The sequence below is a fragment of the Ranitomeya imitator genome, chromosome 5 (genome assembly GCF_032444005.1).
Source record: "Ranitomeya imitator isolate aRanImi1 chromosome 5, aRanImi1.pri, whole genome shotgun sequence".
Taxonomy (NCBI): Eukaryota; Metazoa; Chordata; class Amphibia; order Anura; family Dendrobatidae; genus Ranitomeya; species Ranitomeya imitator.
In genome coordinates this window covers 148,398,994-148,425,272 of record NC_091286.1, presented here as the reverse complement: position 1 = coordinate 148,425,272, position 26,279 = coordinate 148,398,994, and the positions used below count along the sequence as shown (strand labels likewise).

The window sequence follows — 26,279 nt, the reverse complement described above, 5'->3', positions numbered from 1 at the left end:
TCCCTGAGTCGTTGTACGTCTTTTAATTTAAATCTCATACTCATAGTACTATTCGGGTCTATATAATGACAGCAGGTGGGTCCGATGATTTGACACATACCCCCTTGTGAGGCAGTTAGGTAATCCAATACCAGGGTATGTTGGTTAGTGACTATTATAAGCTGATTCTGTACAGCTATACTAGTATTTAATATGTCCAATATATCCCAAATCTGATCATCTAGATAATCCGTGGCTCTAACTAATTTATCCCACATTTGTGTTAACATAGGATAAATAAAAATGGTACTAGCAATTTTGTTGGGAATTCCCATTTGTACTATATGCGGCCTCCCCGAGGGACGTGGTGAGTTATCTGCAGCTCTTTTATACAGTGTGTGCTTGGGCACGGCTTGCATATTCACTTGTTTATTTGAAATTATGAAAGTAGCCGGGGTTAGGCGTCCTAATGTACAAGTACCCTTTATACCTACGGGGAGCCATTTATATGCTCCTTCTCCGCATATCCAAAATGTACCCTCAGGCAGATCCCACAAAGCTGAGTGCTGCAATACCAATCTGTGAGCCAAATCCACAAAACTAGATACATTCTGAAGCATACACCAAGAGGGTTTTTGTCCCAAGGGGCTACAGTACCCGGCTGCGGGATTCCCACATACATGCATTCCGTTGACATACTCATTGGATTCATTACAAACCAGGTTCCCCGGCTTACTTGTACAACTGTTTGCATCACCTTGGGGGAACAACTCAGAATGTTCCCATTTTCTATTATGTATATATCTTTCCAATATTGTAGGTTTGAAAGCATCAGAGGAAGGGGTGGTTGTACTGAAACTGAGCTGTAGATTTTCAGTGGGGACCTGTCCTAAATCAGTTAATCCAGTCTTATTCCTAGGTACCCATTTTCCTCCCTTGAATGCTAAATATTGTAAGTTGTCTATTTTTCCTGTAAGATTGCCCTGCCACCAAGGAAATTCTACCCATCCCACAATTGGTATGGCGATTGTAGTATTCCATAGTCTAGTATTGCCAGGTTGGTTGTTGGCCAGGTTGTCTGAACAATTAGGCCAAGCGAATATTTCTTCAGCTGACACGGGAACTGCTAGAAAAGGTATACTTGTGGCTGATACTGGTGAATGGGTACAGATCCAACAATCTGCCAGGGGTTGCGTATTATTTAACAAGTCATGCACTAATTTTCTATGATTTTGTACGAATCTATTGTTCAAAGGGGCTAGAGAATTCAGTCTTTCCCATGCCTCCGTTGAGGTTAACATTATTAACATCAATATCATGAGTCTTATACTGCTTTTTTGCAATGGCTTGCATGTATCCATGATGCCTTTCCTTCAAGCTTGACTGCTGTTGGAGTTGTTAACAGGACTTGGAAAGGTCCGTCAAATCTCGGTTCCAGAGTCTTTCTGGTGTGTCTTTTCACGTAGACTTGATCACCAGGTTCCAACTTGTGGCCTCCTTCGAGATTTTCTGGATCTGGAAGGGAAGCAAAAACTTGCGAATGCACTTTAGTTAAACGTTTTTGTAATTCTTGTACATAAGCAGTTAAAGTCTCAGTATTCAACATCAGTTGTTGTGGAAAATAACAACCCAAATTTGCTGCTCTACCAAAAAGAATCTCATGTGGTGACAGCTTAGCCTTCCCCCTTGGGGTGTTTCGGATGGAATACAGGGCAAGTGGTAGACACTCGGTCCAAGGCTTTCCTGTTTCTGCCATGGCCTTCTGGATTTTTAATTTTATTGTCCCATTTAATCTTTCCACTTTACCTGAACTCTGTGGATGATATGGAGTGTGAAACTGGTTTTCTACTCCCAACATTTTCATAACATTCTGGAATATTTCCCCAGTAAAATGGGTACCCCTATCTGACTCGATCACCTCAGGCATGCCGTAACGGGGTATCAGTTCATGTGCTATTTTAATAGCAGTAGTTTTTGCTGAGGCTTTACGAACTGGATAAGCCTCTGGCCACCCTGAGAACATGTCCACACACACAAGCACATATTCGTATCCATTGTACCTAGGAAGTTGGATGTAGTCGATCTGGAGTCTTTGAAAGGGATACAGTGGTCTTACATGATGCTTGGTTGGGGTTTTAATGGCCTGACCTGGATTGTGTGCCAGGCATATAGCGCATGCAGCACACGTTCCGAGCAAAATTACCAAAGCCTGGAGCCAACCACCTTTCTTTTACCTTGAGCGTCATACCATTTGCCGACACATGCGTGGGTAGGTGGAGGTCACTTGCCACTGCGGGGTACCAGGCTCTGGGTAAACACAACAAAGTTCCTTTTTTCCATAATCCTTGCTGATCTTCTGCCCCTTTTTTCTGCCACTGCCCTCGTTCTTCGTCGTCTACCTGTTTCTGAGCTTCCTTCAATCTTTCCTCATCATCTTCAGAGCTATCTAGTGTGTGGGCATGATGTAAGGGTTTACGTGCTGCCTGTTTTGCTGCCTTATCGGCTTTATCGTTACCCCTGGCTTCCTCGGTGTCGAGTCTCACATGTGCAGCTACCTTTATCACCGCTATTTCTTTAGTTTCTTGTGCTGCCTCCAGAATCTGTCTAATGAGGGAGGCATGTTTAACAGGTTGGCCTGAAGCAGTCGTATAACCTCTGGCTCTCCATATTACGCCAAAATCGAAAATAATGCCATGTGCATATCTAGAATCAGTGTATATGTTTGCTGTCTGATCTTTGGCTATTTTTAGAGCTTCAACTAATGCCGTAAGTTCTGCTTCTTGTGCAGACTGATTAGCAGGGAGAGGTTCTGCTTTCAGCACTTCATGCTGAGTTACTACCGCATAACCTGTATGAAATTGTCCATTCATATCTGCATATCTACTGCCATCTATGAAAAGTTCAAATGTAGCATTACAGAGTGGCTTGTCACGTACATTACATAAGCCCTGAGTCTCTTGTTCCATTAATTGTACACAATCATGCATTGACTTTGATGGGTCAAAGGAGTTGGAGAGTGCAGTTGCAGTTTCCTCAGGTATGGTACCCCCCTCAGACTCTAAAGGGAGCAAAGACGCGAGATTAAGAGTCTGAATCCTGGCAAAGGAAATGTTGGGCGGCAGTAGTAGGGAACATTGGAGACGGAGGTGTCTGGCCATTGAAATATGTTTAGGTTGGACCTGGTTAAGAATGCCATGTACATCATGAGTGGTCTGAACTAGAAGTGGGTGATCAAGAACAATCTCAGAAGCTTTATCTAATAACAGTGAAATTGCGGCTACTACTCTTACACAAGAAGGTGCGGCTCTAGCTACAGGGTCCAGATGAGCTGATATGTATGCCACAGGTCTCTGTTTGTTTCCATGTTTTTGTGTGAGCACCCCTGTAGCATGTGAGGATATCTCAGCTGCCATCAATTGAAAAGGTTTAGTGTAGTCTGGGAGTCCCAAAGCCGGAGCTGATACCAGTGCTGTTTTCAAAGAGGAAAATGACTGTTTAGCCTCTTCACTGAGTGAATATGGTGTGTTGGCAATACAGTCATATAAAGGCTGCATGAGTTGACTTGCATGTATGATCCACTGTCTACAGTGTGAAACAATACCTAGGAAAGCACGCAGCTGTTTGTGATTCCTGGGTTCAAGCATGTTACGTATGGCTTCCGTACGTTGAGGTGTGAGGTGTCTGATGCCCTGTGATATGCAGTGACCTAAAAACACGACTGTTTGTTGACAAGCCTGGAGTTTCTGTCTATTTACTTTACAGCCTGTTCGGGCGCCAGGAAATGTCGGGATCACACTCAGTCGGAGCAGCCTTCTTGCGCTAGGAAAATTAAGAAATTAACAGTTGAGGTAACTGCCGTCTGCTCATCAGGGCAACAAATAAGTAAGTCATCTACATACTGTAGAATGACTACTCCTGGTTCTGGGATGAAATTTTTTAGCACGGTCTGCATTGCTTCAGAGTACAAAGTTGGTGAGTGTACCATACCTTGTGGCAATCTTGTCCATGCTAATTGTTTACCCTTGAATGTAAAGGCAAACAAATGCCAACAGTTCTTATGTAGTGGCACAGAAAAAAATGCGTTTGATAAGTCAATTACCGTAAAATATGCAGCAGTGCTGGGAATTTGAGACAGTAAGGTATGAGGATTCGGTACCACAGGGGTGACCGGTGCCAAAACCTTATTGATTTCCCGTAAGTCGTGCACCATGCGATATTTCACCATAGTTTCTTTGGAGGACACTTTCTTTTTAACAGGATATAAGGGTGTATTGGCGGGTGACCTGATTTCTACCAAAACACCTTGTAACACATAATCCTGAATTTGTTGAGAAATCGCCTGTTCTTGCTGGGCGCTGATGGGGTATTGCCTAAGCTGAGGTAATATGGTTCCCGGGGCAGTTTCTAACAGTATAGGAGCTACTGATAAAAATCCTACATCAGTGTCTCCTTTTGCCCATAGGCTGTCAGGAACCCGAGACAAGTCAATTTTTGCTTGTTGAGTGTAAATTTCGGGAAAATCCTCCATTGCCTGTATTCTAACATATGGTTCCAGAGTTTCTGCATCTTCAGGGATGGTCAGCATAACTGTGCCATCTTCTCTAAAATGGATGTTTGCATGCATTTTACTTAAGACATCAGTACCCAACAAGCAGGTAGGTGCACCTTTAGCAAATAAAAATTTGGATACAAAAGTTTTAGGGCCAAAGCTCACATTTAAAGGTTTTGTAAAGGGCAACGCCTGAATTTTACCATCATACCCTTCTGCATATGTAACCTTTGAGGATATATTGTCAGGATATGGTAAAAAGTCCTGATTTAAAATGGAGGATGTTGCTCCCGTATCTATCAGAAAAGGTACATTTTACCCTCAACTTCAACTTGTATTATTGGTCTTCTAGAAGGAAGAGAGACCTGCATAACTTTCAGTCATTCTGAGCTGTCTGTTTGATCAGGCACTGGGTTATTTATCCTATTTTTGGGTACAAAGGTTCCTGAATCTATATCTGCTTTTCTCTTCCTACATTCCCTTTGGAAATGTCCTGGCTTCTTACAGTAATGACAAGTAAACTTTTGATTAGCAGAGCCAGTATTAGCCTGTGCAATTCTTACTGGCTTAGAATTTTCTCTTAAGTCCATTTCTATCCCTACAGCTTTCTGTCTAGCCAGGTGTGGGTCTTCCAAGGTTCTCCAATCAGGGGTTGCGGCCTTAAGCTTTTCCTTCACTTTTGGAGACAATCCATCTATAAAGGTTTTTGTAACTAACCTCATCATTCCTGGAGCGGTTAGATCCATGCCTTCATCTCTGAAATTATTTTCTACACTTAGATAATATTCGTCTACTGATTGTCCAGATTTCTGAGCCACCACTCCCGTTGTTCCTCTCTGCCTCTGACTCTCCCTCATGAAAACCATTAAGTGATCTACAAATTGTGTACCTGATTCTATCGTTTGTAAGGCACCATCTCCTGCTTGGGGCCTATGTACCTGTAGATTTGCTAATAGCTCCTGGAAGAGTCCAGGAGTCATTTTCATTCTACATAATTCTTCTCCATCTGCCCAAACTCCAGCGTGAGTCTGCATAATTTGCTGTATATATTGTGCAAATCTAACTGGACACTGGGTGGGATCTGGTGCGTTATGCAAGAGAGACATGCCTTCAGCGGGGGACCAAGGGAAATATTGTCGAGTTTGGTGATATCTAGTTCCCATTACTCCGTCAGCACCAGGTTCCCTAAAGGGTCTTGGTACTACCCTAACAGGGGCAAGTACAGCGCCATGTCTAGGTGTACCACAGGCTAGGCAATCATTTCTCCAGTCTGGATTTTGTTGTCCACAGTGCGGACATACCCATCCTCCTGGTCCGGCTAAACTTTGAGGTGGTGTTTGGAGAAAAGATGGGGCATGTGGGTTAAGGTATGGGGGTGGGGTATTTTTAGATTCCACATTTTGTTTTTCTCCACAGCCTGTGGGTCTAATACACCACTTTTTACTCTGTTGATTATATGTCCATCCCTCATTTTCTGCTACCCTAGAGACATCAATCAATGCTTGGATCTGATCTATCCATTTCTTGTCTCTGATTATGCCTTTTTTCCTTTCCTGAATTCCTTCCCATAGTTTTCTACTAAAAGCTTCTGCCCTAGTAACTCCAAACTTACTAAAAATCTTTTTCAGCCCCTTAGTGGCATCTTCACCACTTCTCTCCTTTATGATAATATAGATATCTAATTCTTCTGGTTCCGACTTTGTTTGCTTATTCCCCATTTTCTTATCCTGAGCTTTCTTGCCCTAGGTGGCGTTTGGGTATGAGAATACCTCGTTACCTTCTTCCTAAGGAGCTAGGTTGTCTTTTTCTTGCCCTAGGTGGCGTTTGGGTATGAGAATACCTCGTTACCTTCTTCCTAAGGAGCTAGGATGTTTAAACTGTGTTGATGTAAGAAAATCCTGATTCCTACACCTATAGCAAACAACACAAATGCAACCAGACAGAAAAAGAAAAAGAACATACAACGTATCTTGTCCCAGGCTAATTTATCTGTCCTGGGCTTATACTATCACATACAACGTATTCTTGTCCCAGGCTAATTTATCTGTCCTGGGCTCATACTATCATACACTTATCCGTCACCAGGTTTTTGTCAAAGACAGGATCAGAGATTGAACATAGGCGCGGAGGTCTCCCCGAAAGGACGCAACCACGTTGCCCAGTGGGACAGTCACTTCTTCTGTTTCAACCCCCTGGGCGGCTTATAGGGCTATTCCCAACTTCCACACACCTTCTATTCACATTCACTCTCATTCAATGCCGTACTCCGTGAGGTGATCAATTCCTAAATAGTTCAAGAACCCGAGCTATAGGTATCCTCCTCTACTAGAACTACCCGCTAAAGAACACGACACAGAAAATCTTACGGACAGTGCAGGGCAGATATAAGAGATCTAACAGTGTTTCTTACCTGGCCAGGTTTTTGTTCATCTGCCGTCCATTATCCCAGATTCTCTTTTCGTTCGTATTCTGCCGGTGTTCTTGAAGGAATACACAGACCTCGGGTCCCTGTTCAGGCGCCAGGAAATGTCGGGATCACACTCAGTCGGAGCAGCCTTTGGAAGTGGGGAATCACCAGAAATAATACACAAGACACGTCTTGTATAGTGTATCACTGGGAAGTCTCTGAAGCACGCCTGCCTTCAAGGTCCTATCCCTTCTTTATATAGTTGTTTTAGTAGGTTTAGTGGTTATACAAGTTTTGCATGTTTAAACAAAGAGACAAAACAGGAAAGAAAGAAAAGAAAACAGTTTCGTGGGCGGCAGTTTCACAACAAACAGTACAAAGGCAATTCCACAGACAAGAAAAACAGGATTTCATACTATAGCTAAAATGTCCTTGAATGGACAGGTCAATGTTTATCACAAATTCTTTTTTTTTATTTTTGTTCATTGAGGTAATCATTTTTGTTCTGCTCTTCACAGCTGTGTCTGTCAGCGTAGTGTCCAGAGGCTGGAGGTGCTACCAGGAGACAGGCCACTACACCAAGAGATGTGGAGGGGACCCTTGGAGAGCAAAAACTCAACAGCAGGACCGCTACCTCAGCCTTTGCGCAAGGAGGAACAGGGGGAGCACTGCCACAGCCCTGCAAAATGACCTCCAGCAGTCAACAAATGTGCATGTGTCTGAACAAATGGTTAGAAACCAACTCCATGAGGATGGTCTGAGTGCCCGATGTCAACAGATGGGGGTTATGCTCACAGCCCCACACTGTGCAGGACGATTGGAATTTGCCACAGAACACCAGGATTGGCAAATTCACCACTGGCGCTCTTCACAGATGAAAGCAGGTTCACACTGAGCACATGTGACAGACAGGACAGAGTCTGGAGACGCCATGGAGAGTGATCTGCCTGTAACATCCTTCAGCATGACCGGTTTGGCAGTGGATCAGTAATGGTGTGGGGTGGCATTTCTTTGGAGGTCTGCACAGCCCTCCACGTAGCCTCACTGTCATTAGGTACAGAGATGAGATCCTCAGACCCTTTGTGAGACCATATGCTGGTGCGGTTGGCCCTGGCTTCCTCCTAATGCTAGACAATGCCAGACGTCATGTGGCTGGATCGTGCCAGCACTTCCTATAATAATAATCTTTATTTTTAATATAGCGTTAACCTATTCTGCAGCGCTTTACAGTTTGCACACATTATCATCGCTGTCCCCGATGGGGCTCACAATCTAAATTCCCTATCTGTATATCTTTGGAATGGAAACCGGAGTACCCGGAGGAAACCCACGCAAACACGGAGAGAACATACAAACTCTTTGCAGATGTTGTCCTTGGTGGGGTTTGAACCCAGGACTCCAGCGCTGCAAGGCTGTAGTGCTAACCACTGCGCCACCGTGCTGCCCGTCCTACATTACAAGATGAAGGCATTGAAGCTATGGACTGGCCCGCCTGTTCCCCAGTCCTGAATCCGATAGAACACATCTGGGACATCATATCTCGCACCATCCACCAACGTCACGTTGCACTACAGACTGTTCAGGAGTTGTCGGATGCTATAGTCCAGGTCTAGGAGGAGATCACTCAGGAGACCATCCGCCGCCTCATCAGGAGCATGCACAGGCATTGTAGGGAGGTCAAACAGGCATGTGGAGGCCACACACACTACTGAGCATCATTTCCTTGTCTTGAGGCATTTCCACTGAAGTTGGATAAGCCTGTAACTCCATTTTCCACTTTGATTTTGAGCATCATTCCAACTACCAGACATCCGTGGGAAATTAGCTGTGATGTACGTTGATCATTTTTAGGTTTTATTGTTCTCAACACATTCCACTATGTAATGAATAAAGATTTACAACTGGAACATTTCATTCAGTGATATTTAGGATGTGGGATTTTAGTGTTCCCCTTATTTTTTTGAGCAGTGTATACAGGTATCCATATAATAAATATATATATATATATATATATATATATATATATATATATATATATATATATATATATATATATATATATATATATACAGTGGGGCAAAAAAGTATTTAGTCAGTCAGCAATAGTGCAAGTTCCACCACTTAAAAAGATGAGAGGCATCTGTAATTTACATCATAGGTAGACCTCAACTATGGGAGACAAACTGAGAAAAAAAAATCCAGAAAATCACATTGTCTGTTTTTTTATCATTTTTTTTGCATATTATGGTGGAAAATAAGTATTTGGTCAGAAACAAACAATCAAGATTTCTGGCTCTCACAGACCTGTAACTTCTTCTTTAAGAGTCTCCTCTTTCCTCCACTCATTACCTGTAGTAATGGCACCTGTTTAAACTTGTTATCAGTATAAAAAGACACCTGTGCACACCCTCAAACAGTCTGACTCCAAACTCCACTGTGGTGAAGACCAAAGAGCTGTCAAAGGACACCAGAAACAAAATTGTAGCCCTGCACCAGGCTGGGAAGACTGAATCTGCAATAGCCAACCAGCTTGGAGTGAAGAAATCAACAGTGGGAGCAATAATTATAAAATGGAAGACATACAAGACCACTGATAATCTCCCTCGATCTGGGGCTCCACGCAAAATCCCACCCCGTGGGGTCAGAATGATCACAAGAACGGTGAGCAAAAATCCCAGAACCACGCGGGTGGACCTAGTGAATGAACTACAGAGAGCTGGGACCAATGTAACAAGGCCTACCATAAGTAACACACTACGCCACCATGGACTCAGATCCTGCAGTGCCAGACGTGTCCCACTGCTTAAGCCAGTACATGTCCGGGCCCGTCTGAAGTTTGCTAGAGAGCATTTGGATGATCCAGAGGAGTTTTGGGAGAATGTCCTATGGTCTGATGAAACCAAACTGGAACTGTTTGGTAGAAACACAACTTGTCGTGTTTGGAGGAAAAAGAATACTGAGTTGCATCCATCAAACACCATACCTACTGTAAAGCATGGTGGTGGAAACATCATGCTTTGGGGCTGTTTCTCTGCAAAGGGGCCAGGACGACTGATCCGGGTACATGAAAGAATGAATGGGGCCATGTATCGTGAGATTTTGAGTGCAAACCTCCTTCCATCAGCAAGGGCATTGAAGATGAAACGTGGCTGGGTCTTTCAACATGACAATGATCCAAAGCACACCGCCAGGGCAACGAAGCAGTGGCTTCGTAAGAAGCATTTCAAGGTCCTGGAGTGGCCTAGCCAGTCTCCAGATCTCAACCCTATAGAAAACCTTTGGAGGGAGTTGAAAGTCCGTGTTGCCAAGCGAAAAGCCAAAAACATCACTGCTCTAGAGGAGATCTGCATGGAGGAATGGGCCAACATACCAACAACAGTGTGTGGCAACCTTGTGAAGACTTACAGAAAACGTTTGACCTCTGTCATTGCCAACAAAGGATATATTACAAAGTATGGAGATGAAATTTTGTTTCTGACCAAATACTTATTTTCCACCATAATATGCAAATAAAATGTTAAAAAAACAGACAATGTGATTTTCTGGATTTTTTTTTCTCAGTTTGTCTCCCATAGTTGAGGTCTACCTATGATGTAAATTACAGACGCCTCTCATCTTTTTAAGTGGTGGAACTTGCACTATTGCTGACTGACTAAATACTTTTTTGCCCCACTGTGTATATATATATATATATATATATATATATATATATATATATATATATTCATAGTAACATAGTTAAGGTTGAAGGAGGACTTTAAATCCATCTAGTTTAACCCATAGCCTAACCTAACATGCCCTAACATATTGATCCTGAGGAAGGCAAAAAAATCCATGTGGCAAAAAGTAAGCTCCACATTGAGGAAAAAAATTCTTTCCCGACTCCACATACGGCAATCAGACTAGTTCCCTGGATCAACGCCCCATCAAGGAATCTAATATATATAACACTGTAACATTATACTTTTCAAGAAAGGCATTTAGTCCCCTCTTAAATTTTAGTAATGAATCACTCATTGCAACATCATACGGCAGAGAGTTCCATAGTCTCACTGCTCTTACAGTAAAGAACCCGCGTCTGTTATTATGCTTAAACCTTCTTTCCTCCAGACGTAGAGGATGCCCCCTTGTCCCTGTCTCAGGTCTATGATTAAAAAGATCATCAGAAATGTCTTTGTACTGTCCCCTCATATACTTATACATTAAAATAAGATCACCCCTTAGCCTTTGTTTTTCCAAACTAAATAGCCCCAAGTGTAATAACCTATCTTGGTATTGCAAAGCCCCCAGTCCCCTAATAACCTTGGTCGCTCTTCTCTGCACCCGCTCTAGTTCAGCTATGTCTTTCTTATACACCGGAGACCAGAACTGTACACAGTATTCTAAGTGTGGTCGAACTAGTGACTTGTATAGAGGTAAAATTATGTTCTCCTCATGTGCATCTATGCCTCTTTTAATGCATCCCATTATTTTATTTGTCTTTGTAGCAGCTGCCTGAGACTGGCCACTAAATGTGAGTTTGTCATCCACCCATACTCCCAGGTCTTTTTCATTGACGGTTTTGCCCAGAGTTTTAGAATTAAGCACATAGTTATACTTCTTATTACTTCTACCCAAGTGCATGACCTTGCATTTATCCCCATTAAAGCTCATTTGCCATTTGTCAGCCCAAGCTTCTAGTTTACATAAATCATCCTGTAATATAAAATTGTCCCCTTCTGTATTGATTACCCTGCAGAGTTTAGTGTCATCTGCAAATATTGAAATTCTACTCTATGCCCCCTACAAGGTCATTAACCCCTTTCTGCCATTAGACGTACTATTCCGTCCATATTCCGTCCATGTGGGGTGGGCTTTACTTCCCACGGACGGAATAGTACGTCATAGGCGATCGGCCGCGCTCACGGGGTGAGCGCGGCCGGGTGTCAGCTGCTTATCGCAGCTGACATCCGGCACTATGTGCCAGGAGCGGTCACGGACCGCCCCCGGCACATTAACCCCCGGCACACCGCGATCAAACATGATCGCGATGTGCCGGCAGTGCAGGGAGGGGGCTCCCTGCGGGCTTCCCTGAGACCCCCGCAGCAACGCGATGTGATCGCGTTGCTCCGGGGGTCTCCTACCTCCCTCCCTGCAGAAAGTCCCGGATCCAAGATGGCCGCGGATCCGGGTCCTGCAGGGAGGGAGGTGGCTTACCAAGTGCCTGCTCAGAGCAGGCACTTGGTAACGCTGCACTGCTCTCAGACAGATCGGTGATCTGGCAGATCACCGATCTGTATTGTCCCCCCCTGGGACAAAGTAAAAACGTTAAAAATTTTTTTTACAAGTGTGTAAAATAAAAAAAAAAATAAAAAAAATTATTCCCATAAATACATTTCTTTATCTAAATAAAAAAAAAAAAACAATAAAAATACACATATTTAGTATCGCCGCGTCCGTAACGACCCGACCTATAAAACTGTCCCACTAGTTAACCCCTTCAGTAAACACCGTAAGAAAAAAAAAAAAAAAGAGAAAAAAAACAATGCTTTATTATCATACCGCGGAACAAAAAGTGGAATAACACGCGATCAAAAAGACAGAAATAAATAACCATGGTACCGCTGAAAGCGTCATCTTGTCCCGCAAAAAACAAGCCGCCATACAGCAACATCAGCAAAAAAATAAAAAAGTTATAGTCCTCAGAATAAAGCGATGCAAAAATAATTATTTTTTCTATAAAAGTTTTTATCGTATAAAAGCGCCAAAACATTAAAAAAAATGATATAAATGAGGTGTCGCTGTAATCGTACTGACCCGAAGAATAAAACTGCTTTATCAATTTTACCAAACGCGGAACGGTATTAACGCCTCCCCCAAAAGAAATTCATGAATAGCTGGTTTTTGGTAATTCTGCCTCACAAAAATCGGAATAAAAAGCGATCAAAAAATGTCACGTGCCCGAAAATGTTACCAATAAAAACGTCAACTCGTCCCGCAAAAAACAAGACCTCACATGATTCTGTGGACCAAAATATGGAAAAATTATAGCTCTCAAAATGTGGTAACGCAAAAAATATTTTTTTTGCAATAAAAAGCGTCTTTCAGTGTGTGACGGCTGCCAATCATAAAAATCCGCTAAAAAACCCGCTATAAAAGTAAATCAAACCCCCCTTCATCACCCCCTTAGTTAGGGAAAAATTAAAAAAATGTATTTATTTCCATTTTCCCATTAGGGTTAGGGCTAGGGTTAGGGCTAGGGTTAAGGCTAGGGTTAGGGCTAAGGCTACAGTTAGGGCTGGGGCTAAAGTTAGGGTTTGGATTACATTTGCGGTTGGGAATAGGGTTGGGATTAGGGTTAGGGGTGTGTCTGGGTTAGAGGTGTGGTTAGGGTTACCGTTGGAATTAGGGTTAGGGGTGTGTTTGGATTAGGGTTTCAGTTATAATTTGGGGGTTTCCACTGTTTAGACACATCAGGGGCTCTCCAATCGCGACATGGCGTCCGATCTCAATTCCAGCCAATTCTGCGTTGAAAAAGTAAAACAGTGCTCCTTCCCTTCCGAGCTCTCCCGTGTGTCCAAACAGGAGTTTACCCCAACATATGGGGTATCAGCGTACTCAGGACAAATTGGACAACAACTTTTGGGGTCCAATTTCTCCTGTTACCCTTGGGAAAATACAAAACTGGGGGTAAAAAATAATTTTTGTGGGAAAAAAAAAGATTTTTTATTTTCACGGCTCGGCGTTATAAACTGTAGTGAAACACTTGGGGGCTCAAAGTTCTCACAACACATCTAGATAAGTTCGTGGGGGGGTCTAGTTTCCAATATGGGGTCACTTGTGGGGGGTTTCTACTGTTTAGGTACATTAGGGGCTCTGCAAACACAATGTGACGCCTGCAGACCATTCCATCTAAGTCTGCATTCCAAATGGCGCTCCTTCCCTTCCGAGCCCTCCCATGCGCCCAAACTGTGGATCCCCCCCACATATGGGGCATCAGCGCACTCAGGACAAATTGTGCAACAACTTTTTGGTTCCAATTTCTTCTCTTACCATTGGGAAAATAAAAAATTGGGGGCGAAAAGATAATTTTTGTGAAAAAAAAATGATTTTTTTATTTTTACGGTTCTGCATTATAAGCTTCTGTGAAGCACTTGGTGGGTCAAAGTGCTCACCACACCTCTAGATATGTTCCTTAGGGGGTCTACTTTCCAAAATGGTGTCACTTGTGGGGGGGGTTTCAATGTTTAGGCACATCAGGGGCTCTCCAAACGCAACATGGCGTCCCATCTCAATTCTAGTCAATTTTGCATTAAAAAGTCAAATGGCGCTCCTTCGCTTCCAAGATCTGTCATGCGCCCAAACAGTGGTTTACCTCCACTTATGGGGTATTGGCGTACTCAGGACAAATTGTACAACAAGGTTTGGGGTCCATTTTCTCCTGTAACCCTTGGTAAAATAAAACAAATTGGAGCTGAAGTAAATTTTTTGTGAAAAAAAGTTAAATGTTAATTTTTATTTAAACATTCCAAAAATTCCTGTGAAACACCTGAAGGGTTAATAAACTTCCTGAATGTGGTTTTGAGAACCTTGAGGGGTGCAGTTTTTAGAATGGTGTCACACTTGGGTATTTTCTATCATATAGACCCCTCAAAATGACTTCAAATGAGATGTGGTCCCTAAAATAAAATGGTGTTGTAAAAATGAGAAATTGCTGGTCAACTTTTAACCCTTGTAACTCCCTAACAAAAAAAAATTTTGGTTCCAAAATTGTGCTGATGTAAAGTAGACATGTGGGAAATGTTACTTATTAAGTATTTTGTGTGACATATCTCTGTGATTTAATTGCATAAAAATTCAAAGTTGGAAAATTGCAAAATTTTCAAAATTTTCGCCATATTTCCGTTTTTTTCACGAATAAACGCACGTAATATCAAAGAAATTTTACCACTATCATGAAGTACAATATGTCACGAGAAAACAATGTCAGAATCACCAGGATCCGTTGAAGCGTTCCAGAGTTATAACCTCATAAAGGGACAGTGGTCAGAATTGTAAAAATTGGCCCGGTCCATAACATGCAAACCACCCTTGGGGGTAAAGGGGTTAATAAATATGTTAAAAAGAAGAGGGCCCAATACTGACCCCTGTGGTACCCCACTGCTAACCGCGACCCAGTCCGAGTGTGCTCCATTAATAACCACCCTTTGTTTCCTATACCTGAGCCAGCTCTTAACCCACTTACACATATTTTCCTCTATCCCCATTATTCTCATTTTATGTATCAACCTTTTGTGTGGCACCGTATCAATAGCTTTTGAAAAGTCCATATACACTACGTCCACTGGGTTCCCTTAGTCCAGTCCGAAACTTACCTCTTCATAGAAGCTGATCAGATTAGTCTGACAGGAACGGTCCCTAGTAAACCCGTGCTGATACTGGGTCATGAGGTTATTTCTCTTCAGATACTCCAGTATAGCATCCCTTAGAATGCCCTCCAGGATTTTACCCACAGTAGAGGTTAAGCTTACTGGCCTATAATTTCCGAGTTCAGTTTTTGTCCCCTTTTTGAATATTGGCACCACATTTGCTATACGCCAGTCCTGTGGTACAGACCCTGTTATTATGGAGTCTTTAAAGATTAAAAATAATGGTCTATCAATGACTGTACGTAATTCCTGCAGTACTCGGGGGTGTATCCCATCCGGGGCCGGAGATTTGTCAATTTTAGTGATTTTTAGACGCCGCCGCACTTCCTGCTGGGTTAAGCAGGTGACATTTACTGGGGAATTTTTGCTATCACTGATCATTTTGTCTGCCATGGGATTTTCTTGAGTAAATACTGATGAAAAAAAGTTATTTAGCATATTGGCTTTTTCCTCATCTCCATCCACCATTTAACCCAGACTATTTTTAAGGGGGCCAACACTATCATTTTTTAGTTTCTTACTATTTATGTAATTAAAGAATATTTTGGGATTATTTTTACTCTCTGGCAATGAGTCTCTCTGTGTCAATCTAAGCTGCCTTTATTTGCTTTTTACAGAATTTATTTAATTTTTTGTATTTATTTAATGCCTCATCACTACCTACTTCCTTTAATTCTCTAAATGCTTTCTTTTTTGTCACTTATTGTGCCCCTTACAGCTCTATTTAGCCAACTCTTACATGCATTGTTTTTGTCCCAGCAATGCTGTTGCTCTTCAAGAGTCTCATTTTCCCTTTGTTGTCTTTGACGTTGTGCCTTTGCTGCTTTCCTTTCATTGTCATTGGCATACTTCTTATGAGGAGCCATGTTAACGTTATTTGATTTTTAAAGGGGTTTTCCCACTAACAAAAGTTCATTTTAAAAATTATCTGTTCGGATCTGCCTTTACTGCACCTGCGCGAATTACGGTCAGATGCAGTGAATCATTCGGCTGAGCCCAGAGGCAGATGCGCGACGTCTACAGGCAGAGGAAGCCGGTCACATTAAAGGGCTTTTTCTACGAACGAAAAGTTTATTTTAAAAGTTGACTGTCTGACCGTGTACCGAACATTCCACAGCTCCTGACCAGGGGACAAAGCAAAACACAATACTGACATTACAGCAGGAGTTCGCAGAGGATACATTTTGTAAGGTAAAATATTTTTAAAAATCGGTGAAATATTTTACCTCACAAAATGAATCCACTGTGATCCCCTGCTGTAATGTCAGTATAATATTTTGCTTCCTCCCCTGCCCAGGAGATGTGGTATGCTCCGTACACGGTCAGACAGTCAATTTTTAAAATGAACTTTCATTCGTAGGAAAACCCCTAATGTGACCAGCTGCCTCTGCCTGTAGACAACGTCGCGCATCTGCCTCTGGGATCAGCCGAATGATTCACTGCACCTACCTGTAATTCGCGCAGGTGCAGTAAAGGCAGATCCCGGCAGCGGCGTGTTCACAACGGTTTTCCGCTGGTGGTGCGACGGTGTTCCGCTGGTGATACCGCCCAATAGGCTGGTACCAGCAGCAGTTTCCATATTGAGATACCAATCGGTTGGGTGTCCCAATATGGTTGTCGGTGAACTACATCCGCTTGGGATTCTGGGATACGGTGACATCTGGACGGAACAGAAAATGAAAACATTACAAGGCAATTATATAAATGGATATATGTGTGTCACTGACCTGTATATATCTATGTATTCTATGTGTATATATTCTATTCTATGCTAACCTGTCAAGCTGTGATTATAATGTATGCGGAACATGAAGTGCTGGCTTTTCATCTATCTATCTAACTATCTTTCTAAAATATATAGGTATGTGTGTGTGCCACTGACGTCTATGTATTCTATGTGTGTATATATCTATTCTATTATAACCTGTCAGTGTACACGGCACATCAATTATTGGCTTTTCAAAGGATCCAGAGGTATGATTCTACAGGAAGTTGTTTTTCTTCTCCGAGGACACTCAACTTTATTAGCATGCACAAATAGACACAAGATAGCCTCAAAACATGTGTTTTTGCCGCAGATTCTTTTCTGCCAAGAAATCAGGTTTTGCTGCAGAAACAATGCAGGGAAAACGCCCAGTGTGAACTTACCCTAAAGGTGTAGTATATTGTATAAAATGCCCATGCCAGAAACACTACATAGGCAGTACAAACTGTGAACTGCGAGTAAGACTGAAAGAACATTCATAATATTTAGACAGCTCACAGGGCATCCCGTGTCATTACATTATACATTGGGAATATAATGGGAAGTTCCTTTTCGGGTGTGGAATAAGTAGAAAAACATTGGCGAGGGGGAGACTTGGCAAAAACAATGTTGAGAGTGGAAAATAGATGGATCCTCACATTAAATACTTTAAGCCAACAGGTCTCAATAGTGAGAGAGAATTATTTGCATTATTAAAACTGATCAGATCCTGAAACAAGGTACTTGCCTATGTAAAGACTGCAACAAGCAGAAGGTGTAATCCCTGATGAAAGCGGTTGCAACTGTAGAAACGCATTGGACAAGCAAGTACTCTTTTTCCTGAGAAAGCCCATACTGCATCAGTGACGTCACACACCTGCAAGGCGGTAGCTTTTTTTTTTTTTTTATAACAGAGGTCAGTATAGGAGTCACTGGCCGGCACCTTACTGATACCGTTCATTATACAAACATTACGTGGATCTAGAATTCAGGATCCCCTGCAAGTACAAACAGGATTCTCCCTAAGCACAATCGTTGTAAAAGGATGCCCAAAGGATCCCTCACAAGAGCAGTGCGGTAACAGAACTACCCGTCATCATCCATAGATGGAATGTTACCACCTTCTATCGTGATCAGGTAAGGAGAGCTGTTCTGGCTATCCTTTTCACATTACCAGCATTCATCCAAACACTGTTTTTGCACATCTGTAATCTTCTCATTTTATTAAATTATAAACCTGACTGACTCCATAGATGAACGGCTTATCACTGTTATTAAAGTGAAGGGAGGCTATATTGATCACTAGTATTTTTTTTAAATGTTATAAATGTGTTTTTGTACATTTTGGGGTATTTGGTTAATCTCATTTTAACAATGATAACCAATTGAGATAGGAATGTTTTTTCATTTAGATGCATAATAATGCTGTATACCATAGTTTATTCACAACTTTTGCTCAACAGTAAACAAAGATGTTGCTCCCCCAATCCATGGGGCAACTAGTACCATAAACAAAGCAGCTATCACAAGAGGTGTGATCAAAGAATGCCACGCTGATCTCACCAGGGTACCATATAAAATATAAATTTTATTAAATAGCATTAAAAACACAGAAAGATTAACCTATGTGATCTATCCTAATGGAGCCTCCAGAAGAAGCTACTGCGAAACGCGCGTCGGGGCAGAGGGACGCCGAGGAGCACACGCCAGGTTTATTTTGAGGTAATATACCTATCTCTAATTGTCTTTATATATTGCTAGACCTCTATATATTAGACAGAGGACTCACTATGGAGATCCCTAGTGGGCTCCATTAGGATAGATCACATAGGTTAATCTTTCTGTGTAAGATGCCGTAGTACTATATTATTCCCTGTCTCATTTATATGTGGGGCCTGGTATAGTGGTGTTCAACTCAGGCTATATAGTCCCTCTTATTGTTGAGGATTTGCACCTGTATGTAGTGATTCATGTGTTTTTAATGCTATTTAATAAAATTTATATTTTATATGGTACCCTGGTGAGATCAGCGTGGCATTCTTTGATCACACCTCTTGTGATAGCTGTATACCATAGTTGCCTGATAATTCTGCACACATAGATATTGTCGTAAGAAGGACAAAGCCTGACTTTTACTTTCTTAAGTACCGTATATACTCGAGCATAAGCCGACCCGAGTATAAGCTGTGGCACCTAGTTTTGCCACGGAAAACTGGGTAAGCCTGTCCTAGTATGCGTGGCTTCCCCGTCCTGTCCTGGTATGTGTGGCTCCCCATGTCACTGTCCTGGTATGCGTGGCTCCCTTGTCCTGTCCTGGTGTGCGTGGCTCCCCCCTCCTGTCCTTGTATGCATGCTTTCTATTACAAAAAAAAAAACTTCCTACTCGCCCTCCAGCATACCCTCGCAGCACCTGGTTCCGGCTTCCAGTTGCTCTTCCTGTGCGGAGCGATCACGTGGCATCGCTCATTAATGTAATGAATATTCCCTCCAATCCTATGGGAGTGGAGATATGTATACATTCATTACCTTAATGAGCGGTGCCACCTTATCTCTCTGCACAGGAAGAGCAACTGGAAGCTGACACTAACAAGATGCTGCGAGGGCACGCTGGAAGGTGAGTAGGATTGTCTTCTGGAAGCCGGCGGCTGCGGGTGTCACTGCGAACGCTGTAAGAGAAATGAATATTCATTTCTCTTTTAACAGCAGTACAGGCTTTAGCCACAGCCGCCGGCTCCTGCTTCTGTGACCCGCCACTCCCCTCACCCACCGGCCCTCTGAGACAATGACTCGTGTATAAGCCGAGGGCGTTTTCAGCACAAAAAAATGTGCTGAAAAACTCTGCTTGTACACGAGTATATATGGTATTTCTATTTCAGGTTTATTAACCTTTGGATTAACCAACAGAACTGTAGTTGTTCAGTTATAATAAATTCTTAAAAAATATAAATTGCCTAATAATTGTGCACACAGTGTGTATATGTATCTCTCTTTTTCTGTTTGTGAAATTTGGATATGTACCTGCTGTTTGTACATATGTTAATTATGCTGATGCTTATTATTATTAATTATTATTCTAGCGCCATTTATTCCATGGCGCTTTACGTGTGAGGAGGGGTATATATAGTAAAAATCAAGTACAATAATCTTAATCAATACAAGTCACCACTGGTACAGGAGGAGAGAGGACCCTGCCCGCAAGGGCTCCCAATCTACAAGGGATGGGTGAGGGTAGAGCTGGTCGTGCAGTGGTTTGGTCTACCGGTGGTTACTGCAGGTTGTAGGCTTGTCATGTCATCATTAAGTACCAACACATTTTCTGTATTTGCAGGAAGGAGACACAATCAATGTGGATGTTACATGCCCCGGAGCTACTCTGGCATTAGCTATGATTTATTTAAAAACCAACAACAGGTAATAGATAGAAGAGTAAAGCAGTAATCATTCCGAGCAGTATGTGATTTTACAGAGAGTGAAATTCTAGTGATCATATTCTATTAACAACGTCTCCTTAGCTCCAGCATGTTTTTAGCGCACCTGTTCCTGGTTTGTGACAGATTGCACTGGTGACTCGACTATTAATTGGCTGCAACCTCTCAACAGAGACCCGGGTCAGCTGTGAAAGTATAGGGGAGTGTTATTTTTACACTGGAAAGCCTATGGAGAATAGAAACTTAATAATGGAGAGCCATTTTGAATGTATTAGTTAGACAAAAAAAAAGTGCCTACATTCGTATATGTTTTTGTTTCTCTGTGGGACACCAAGTTGTTGTGATGAAAAAAGCAAGCGTTTTGCTTGGACTTTAGATAGTATTTGATTATTTTGAATTTATTTTGCAAGACCTTGGAGAACTTACCCAAAGTTAGTTTTTCTGGTTGAGCGGGGGTATTCGCATAAACTGGAGAGTGGTTATAAAGAGCCGCTCTCTCTGCAGGACCTGAGCTACCCTACATTGCACATACATTATTATATTTCATCCATTGTGATGGCTCTGCAGTGAAATTGAACACAATTTCTCAGTGGACAACCCCTTATCATTTATCCACAGGATAGGTGATAACATCTTGATTGGAAAGAGTTCGACCTGAACTGTTCAGCATAATTGGCCTTTTTTTCCTCCTTGTTAGAATGGAGCAGCGGTGTGCATGCTCGACTTAAGCTCCATTCATTCATTATGATGCTGCTGAGTGCTGCACTTGTATTTTTTTTTGACAGCCCTATAAAAGTGAACAGCCGTCAAGCATCTGACCTGTCACTCCATTTTGTAACTGGGATAAAAATTCCCCATTCTGCAAGCCAGTTTGCTTCCTAGTGGTCGAATATCTACCGATCAACAATTTATCAACTATTGTGTGAATAGATAACTTGTTTTCTCTAGACCGCTTCATTAGGCCATGTTCACACAGTGCGTTTTTTTCTGCGGAACCGCTGCGTTTTTGCCGCTGCGGTTCCGCAGCTGTTTTCCATGCAGGGTACAGTACAATGTACCCTATGGAAAACAGGAACCACTGTGCACACGATCCTGAAATTCAGAAAAAAAGCCGCGCTGAATAGCTGCGGGAAAAAAGAAGTACCATGTCACTTCTTTTTTCGGAGCCGCAGCGGTTCTGCACCCATAGACCTCCATTGTGAGGTCAAACCCGCAGTAAAACCCGCAGATCAAAAATATATCTGCGGGGTTTATTGCGGCTTGTGGTGCCGAACCGCTGCAGCAGGTAGTGCGGGGAAGCGGGCGGAAGTGCGTGGGCGGAGTGTGGCTGCCCCGATCCCACCCCCCCGTGCTCCGATGCCACCCCCCGTGCTCCGATGCCCACCCCCCCGTGCTCCGATGCCCCCCCCCCTTATACTTACCGGGACTCCCGGTGTCCGTCCGGCCGTCTTCTCCCTGGGCGCCGCCATCTTGCAAAATGGCGGGCGCATGCGCAGTGCGCCCGCCGAATCTGCCGGCCGGCAGATTCGTTCCAAAGTGCATTTTGATCACTGAGATATAACCTATCTCAGTGATCAAAATAAAAAAAATAGTAAATGACACCCCCCCCCCCCCCCCTTTGTCACCCCCATAGGTAGGGACAATAAAAAAATTAAGAATTTTTTTTTTTTTTTTCCACTAAGGTTAGAATAGGGGTAGGGTTAGGGTATTTTCAGCCATTTTAACCCTAAAAAACTTCCTAGAAAACACACAGACTCTGCATAGAAAACTGCATAAAAAAACGCATCAAAAAACGCACCAAAAAAGCACCAAAAAAGGACCTGCGTTTTCTGCAAAGAGCTGCAGTTTTTAGTCCTGAAAAAAAGGATGGAAATCTGGAACGTGTGAACATACCCTTAAGCTACCTACTTACCGTACTATGTAGGTGCACTTAGCGTAAGGTTTACTTCAACATTCCTATGGCATCCAATTCATCAGATGGAGGCCAAAACTGTTTTAAGTTATTCTCCATCTGGCTAGCCTGCAGGTGCATCATTTTTAATACTTTGTTAATCGCTTTTAATTCATAATAAAAGTAAAGTTTTAGGACTTGTTAGTGAGGGTTCTTGTTGTGGGTTATCCTAAATTGTACATAATGGATATATATCCCTCCCAAGCCCTTATAGGATCTCCACAATTTGCACATTGATATTACCGTACTTGTCATCTGTGTGCAGTTTATATGCAATCATTTATTTTTTTTTAACAGCAGCAGCTATAGATCTTTTACAGGACCATTTACAGTTTCCCTTGTTACACAATTGTAATGTATCTGTCAAAAAGGATGCCATACTGTGGCTCTGTATGGAATTCAATACTTTTTTTTTGTGCCTCCATAAACTTGAATGGGTGAGTCTTATCTGATTTATGGAAGGAACTACTATGTGCTGGAATTTTTATTCCCATGCAGATTCAGTCAGTGAAAATACTGCAATTGCTCATCTGCACTGCCCATTGATAATTATCTTTGGTCCGAGTACTATCTGATTTTTTTCACAGACATCATGTGAACGAGCCCTGTGAAGCAGTAAGGACCTGGCAGCTGAAGCAGGGGTGTCTAGCCACAGTGACCACTCTTTTTTTTTTTTTTTTATTAATTTCCCATTTAACACCCCCCCCCCCCTTTATTTTTTCTTGATATGTGGCTTTTTTCATGGTGTTCACTTAGTAAACAAAAAGTCAAGTTAAGACCGTATCTGTGGGATCGCTTTACGTTCAGTATATAATCTTTTTTTTATTTTTTATTTTTTTTTTTTTTTTAACCCCTTCCCGACCTTTGACGCCACGTAGGCGTCATGAAAGTCGGTGCCATTCCGACCCATGACGCCTATGCGGCGTCATGGAAAGATCGCGTCCCTGCAGATCGGGTGAAAGGGTTAACTCCCATTTCACCCGATCTGCAGGGACAGGGGGAGTGGTAGTTTAGCCCAGGGGGGGTGGCTTCACCCCCTCGTGGCTACGATCGCTCTGATTGGCTGTTGAAAGTGAAACTGCCAATCAGAGCGATTTGTAATATTTCACCCATTATAACTGGTGAAATATTACAATCCAGCCATGGCCGATGCTGAAATATCATCGGCCATGGCTGGAAATACTAGTGTGCCCCCACCCCACCACTCCGATCGCCCCCCCACCCCCCCGATCTGGCCGGTACACTGCTCCGGCTCCCCTCCGTCCAGTGCTCCGCTCCCCCCCGTGCTCGTGTCCGCTCCCCCCGTGCTCCAATCACCCCCCCGTGCTCCAATCACCCCCCCTGCACTCCGATCCACCCCCCCCGTGCTCCGTTCCACCCCCCCGTGCTCCGTTCCAGCCCCCCCGTGCTCCGTTCCACGCCCCCCGCGCTCCGTTCCACCCCTCCCGCGCTCCGATTCCCCCCCCCGTGCTCCGATCCCCCCCCCCGTGGTCCCCCCCCACCCTATCATACTTACCGATCCAGCCGTGGTCCCGTCCGTCTTCTCCCGGGCGCCGCCATCTTCCAAAATGGCGGGCGCATGCGCAGTGCGCCCGCCGAATCTGCCGGCCGGCAGATTCGTTCCAAAGTGCATTTTGATCACTGAGATATAATCTATCTCAGTGATCAAAATAAAAAAAATAATAAATGACCCCCCCCCCTTTGTCACCCCCACAGGTAGGGACAATAAAAAAATAAAGAAATTTTTTTTTTTCCACTAATGTTAGAATAGGGTTAGGGGTAGGGTTAGGGTTAGGGGTAGGGGTAGGGTTAGGGTTAGGGGTAGGGTTAGGGGTAGGGGTAGGGTTAGGGTTAGGGGTAGGGTTAGGGGTAGGGTTAGGGGTAGGGTTAGGGCTAGGGTTAGGAATGTGCACACGTATTCTGGTCCTCTGCGGATTTTTCCGCTGCGGATTTGATAAATCCGCAGTGCTAAACCGCTGCGGATTTATGGCGGATTTACCGCGTTTTTTTCTGCGCATTTCACTGCGGTTTTACAATTGCGATTTTCTATTGGAGCAGATGTAAAACCGCTGCGGAATCCGCACAAAGAAGTGACATGCTGCGGAATGTAAACCGCTGCGTTTCCGTGCAGTTTTTCCGCAGCATGTGTACAGCGATTTTTGTTTCCCATAGGTTTACATTGAACTGTACACTCATGGGAAACTGCTGCGGATCCGCAGCGTTTTCCGCAGCGTGTGCACATACCTTTAGAATTAGGCTATGTGCACACGGTGCGGATTTGGCTGCGGATCCGCAGCAGTGTTCCATCAGGTTTACAGTACCATGTAAACATATGAAAAACCAAATCCGCTGTGCCCATGGTGCGGAAAATACCGCGCGGGAACGCTGCGTTGTATTTTCCGCAGCATGTCAATTCTTTGTGCGGATTCCGCAGCGTTTTACACCTGTTCCTCAATAGGAATCCGCAGGTGAAATCCGCACAAAAAACACTGGAAATCCGCGGAAAATCCGCAGGTAAAACACAGTGCCTTTTACCCGCAGATTTTTCAAAAATGGTGCGGAAATATCTCACACGAATCCGCAACGTGGGCACATAGCCTTAGGGTTGTGGTTAGGGTTAGGGGTGTGTTGGGGTTAGGGGTGTGTTGGGGTTAGTGTTGTGGTTAGGGGTGTGTTGCGGTTAGGGTTGTGATTAGGGTTATGGCTACAGTTGGGATTAGGGTTAGGGGTGTGTTGGGGTTAGTGTTGGAGGTAGAATTGAGGGGTTACCACTGTTTAGGCACATCAGGGGTCTCCAAACGCAACATGGCGCCACCATTGATTCCAGCCAATCTCGTATTCAAAAAGTCAAATGGTGCTCCCTCACTTCCGAGCCCTGACGTGTGCCCAAACAGTGGTTTACCCCCACATATGGGGTACCAGCATACTCAGGACAAACTGCGCAACAATTACTGGGGTCCAATTTCTCCTGTTACCCTTGTGAATCTAAAAAAATGCTTGCTAAAACATAATTTTTGAGGAAAGAAAAATGATTTTTTATTTTCACGGCTCTGCGTTGTAAACGTCTGTGAAGCACTTGGGGGTTCAAAGTGCTCACCACATATCTAGATAAGTTCCTTGGGGGGTCTAGTTTCTAAAATGGGGTCACTTGTGGGGGGTCTCTACTGTTTAGGCACACCAGGGGCTCTGCAAACGCAACGTGACACCCGCAGACCATTCCATCAAAGTCTGCATTTCAAAAGTCACTACTTCCCTTCTGAGCCCCGACGTGTGCCCAAACAGTGGTTTACCCCCACATATGGGGTATCAGCGTACTCAGGAGAAACTGGACAACAACTTTTGGGGTCCAATTTCTCCTGTAACCCTTGGGAAAACAAAAAATTCTGGGCTAAATAATTATTTTTGAGGAAAGAAAACGTATTTATTATTTTCACGGCTCTGCATTATAAACTTCTATGAAGCACTTGGGGGTTCAAAGTGCTCACCACACATCTAGATAAGTTCCTTTCAGGGTCTAGTTTCCAAAATGGGGTCACTTGTGGGGGGTTTCTACTGTTTAGGCACATCAGGGGCTCTGCAAACGCAACGTGACGCCCGCAGAGCATTCCATCAAAGTCTGCATTTCAAAACGTCACTACTTCAATTCCAAGCCCCGGCATGTGCCCAAACAGTAGTTTACCCCCACATATGGGGTATCACCGTACTCAGGAGAAACTGGACAACAACTTTTGGGGTCAAATTTCTCCTGTTACCCTTGGGAAAATTAAAAAATTCTGGGCTAAATAATTATTTTTGAGGAAAGAAAACGTATTT

At 43.3% G+C, this 26,279-nt stretch overlaps 1 protein-coding gene across 3 annotated transcripts in view; it reads left to right on the top strand.

Annotated features, from left to right (window-relative positions):
- The window catches only part of ANAPC1 (anaphase promoting complex subunit 1), a 314,460-nt gene that overhangs the window by 232,706 nt on the left and 55,475 nt on the right, over window positions 1-26,279 (top strand). For all 3 annotated transcript variants that reach the window (XM_069769209.1, XM_069769210.1, XM_069769211.1), the window contains one exon: window positions 20,416-20,498. In XM_069769209.1, the coding sequence (XP_069625310.1) occupies window positions 20,416-20,498 (83 nt within the window). The remainder of the gene's footprint in view (window positions 1-20,415; window positions 20,499-26,279) is intronic.